This window comes from Dendronephthya gigantea, unplaced genomic scaffold (genome assembly GCF_004324835.1).
Source record: "Dendronephthya gigantea isolate DGI-Jeju-01 unplaced genomic scaffold, DenGig_1.0 000003F, whole genome shotgun sequence".
NCBI lineage: Eukaryota > Metazoa > Cnidaria > Anthozoa > Malacalcyonacea > Nephtheidae > Dendronephthya > Dendronephthya gigantea.
Genome location: NW_021163013.1, coordinates 1,734,261 through 1,737,586, shown reverse-complemented (window position 1 = coordinate 1,737,586; position 3,326 = coordinate 1,734,261). Strand labels below are relative to the sequence as shown.

Sequence of the window (3,326 nt, the reverse complement as noted above, 5' to 3'; positions counted from 1 at the left end):
GCACAGATTGTAGCTACTCTGTTTTGCAAATAATAACAACAAATTGACGATAGTAAATTGTCTGTGCAATTTATTCAAATTATATTGTAAATATTCATGTGTTTTACATGCATACACGGTGCTATATACGTAATAGTATAACAAACGATGGCAAGCCTATTATTTGTCATATCTGCATGTATAATATTCATTGTGATTAATGTACAAAATTTATCATTCATTAATAACTGTACGAAAACATACATTCAATGTTGAAATTCCACCAGACCGAACAATTTTAACTGATATCTAACTGCCCAAAACAATGAAATGTGCAATCAAAACTGTGGTTCCACTATGTTGTTCTAAATAATGCTCGTTTCTGAACTCTGAAGCTACTGTACAAGAATGAATCCAAATGCTGGTGTGTTTTTGCGTTTTTTTTTACCGCAAATAACCATATTACCGCATGTCGTCATTCTTATGTCGTCTTTACACCCAGCTGAGGTACCAAAACCAATGCACGAATCACAAGAAACACAGTCATTTTCATTGTTTGCCACGACACCAATCCGGACGTGAATATAGGTTGAAAAATCTTCTGATTCTAAGCCAACTTTGATATTAAATCCTTCTCTGTTACAATTTTCTTGTAAAGCTGAACCATTGATGAGAGATTTCCAGGCTTCCTTCCCGGCACTTGTGCTTTTAAAACTACCTTCTCCGATCACCTTGTATAACGAACTTGCGGCGTAGTCCAGCGCTATCCATCTGGTCTCATTATTGACTTTCATTCCGACGCAAATCTTGCGGAACGGTGTGTTCCAGTAGGAAGCCAACTTTGTTTGTTTCTCTGTTAAGCCTTCGAGACCATCTTTGATTTTGTAGACTACCTTGTTGGTCCAATATGAAGAGTTATAGTTGAAATCGTTCTAAAATTGAAATATTTGAAATAGTTATTTCCTCTTAATTAATAGTTCTGATGTTTGCCTTATCCGTACTTTTGACTGGTTGTTGTAAAGGTTATTATCACCTTATTCCCATCAATTTTCATCACCAGGGTCCAGCCTCCTCCTCCACACCCAGATATCGGATTCATGTGACAATAAACACGATAATCCTCAAGCGAGATATTATTTTTTATCTCGTAAACACCATTGGTTTGTGAACTAAATAGTTGAGTGATAAAATTTGAATAAGAGTAGGATTAGAAGGGTACGACTTAGTCAATTCATGCGCAATCTTTGATCAACAAATAGTGTGGCTTAAGCGAATTATATAATAATGTCTATTATTTCTACGGCGCTCTCCCAAGCGCAGGCAAACCTACACTCCTGAAATGGGTAAAACACTGCAATAAAACACCTATATACACGCCGATTTTTCGCGAATTTTGTGAACAATATTTCATTGCTGAAGTAAGTTCATATTTTTCACAACTGTCGGACGATTTTCCATTTTTCATGCGTTTTATTATACAAGCTGTATAGAAATCATGCAAGCAGTTTCTTAAATTTAAAAAAACTGCTATTACAATGAAAGTCTTCTTACAATAAAATCATGCGGGTTCAACTGACAAAGCGTCAGCAGAAATGCATTAAATTCCCTTGTTCGTAAACCTCTGCGGGTTTAATTAGGAGAGGTTTATGAACAATGAGATAAGTTCATTAGTCTCACTGTTTTTGCATGGGAAACACTCAACACTGTCACTGTACATAGGAAGGAGAATATAATTGTTGATTAATGATCGAAGCCGTTCTAATGATTACTAGCAAGCGGGTTTTCAGCGCAAAACAATACACATACACACGCGTTTTTTGTGGGAGAAGGGGTTTGGGGGAAACACTCCTATAGGATGTAATTCTTTGTGGTCATTCTTTCATCCCAAAGACTCGTTCTTAAATGGCCTTTAAATCGTTGTCCTGGGGTTTATATTCTCCCCATTAGGACTCTGCAACTGCGCACCAGCGCATGATGTCATGTATGCGCACACGCTACATACCATGAAAGAGGCAGCTAGCCTCTAAGACATCAACCTGACCAACCGCACACGTTTGTTGGACAGCTAGTATACGATTCGACTGATCTATGATTACAATAACTTAATGCTGAGTCTATGGGCTTGAACGTGACAATCAGGAGCGCTTTCTCTCACAATACACAGAATGTGTATCCCCATAGACGAAGGAGCCCTCCCCCCAAAATAGGAAATCAATATTTTGAAATATTGGCCAGTGTGGCTGATACGCTTGAGAGCGTTGAGGTAGGTGTTTGAATGTAACGTTCAAAACAATCAGAAGACCAGCGTCCTAACGTTTTGATCAGCCAAGCAGGCAGGTTAGCCGATGCTGCGGTCGTAGCAGCGCCGATCCGAAAGCTATGACCAGCATATTCCGTGGCGTTGAGACCAACTTTCTGTAACAACGTTCGAGTCTGGGCGGTTAACGTTTTTTTCGTGAGCGGTTTGCCTGATGCATGAATAAAGAGAGGGCCGGTGGTTTTTGTTCGCCGTACTAAATAGTGCTTCATGGCCGAAACAGGGCAAAGCGCGGTCCCTGTGGTCCCAACAGTTATCGTGTGACCTACGCGAAATGGGTCTGTTTTGGATTCTTTGAATTTGAATTTGAATTTGAATTATTAATAATCTGGATAGCAGCTTACAAGAGCTGAAGTATACAGAATTATTTACAATAAGAATACCCAATATACAAATACACAGTAAAAATATTAAATTTACAACTATACTAGGGAAATTATTTAGAAAAGTAGCTACAAAACAGACAATCCATAGGTAATTTATAAAATTCTAAAAAATACTTTAATGAGTCATTATAAACTACGATACTAGAAGGTAAAAACGAGTTTCTAAAACGACTAGTTTTACAATCAATTAGGTTGACATGGTGTTCATTACGAATAGAATATTTAACTGAGTTCATGCGTCTATCCGGAACGAGATTGTGCAACTTATGTTCAGGATGAAGAAGTTTTTTGAAATATGACATACATATATCATTTCTTCTTTGGCTAAGTGATTGAATTCCTTTGTACTCTAAAACTTCGCGGTATGACAGATCTGGAAATATTATTCTCAAGGCACGTTTTTGGATTCTTTCTATTTCCTCTTTTAAGTAATCTGGTGCCCCAAAGTTCCACACCTGACACGAGTATTCAAGAACGGGTCTTATGCATGTAAAAACACTTGAATTAAGGAGGATTCGCTCACTCCGCTTCGTTTAAGTACCCGGAGAAAGTAAAGTGTCTTTGATGCCTTGGCCACGACATATTCAATATGTAAATTCCAATGAAGATCTGATGACAGAAGAAGACCAAGGACCTTTGCCGAT

General features: G+C 38.0%; 1 protein-coding gene across 1 annotated transcript; it reads right to left on the bottom strand.

Annotated features, from left to right (window-relative positions):
- Nucleotides 1-374: 374 nt before the first annotated feature.
- On the bottom strand, nucleotides 375-773 carry LOC114539504. Its single transcript, XM_028560144.1, has one exon. The coding sequence runs from the start codon at nucleotides 771-773 to the stop codon at nucleotides 375-377; it is 399 nt and encodes a 132-aa protein (XP_028415945.1).
- Between the last annotated feature and the right edge of the window lie 2,553 nt (nucleotides 774-3,326).

What these genes read in the sequence shown, in the direction of transcription:
- LOC114539504 (XM_028560144.1), bottom strand. Translation starts at nt 773, where the DNA reads ATGAAAGTCAATAATGAGACCAGATGGATAGCGCTGGACTACGCCGCA.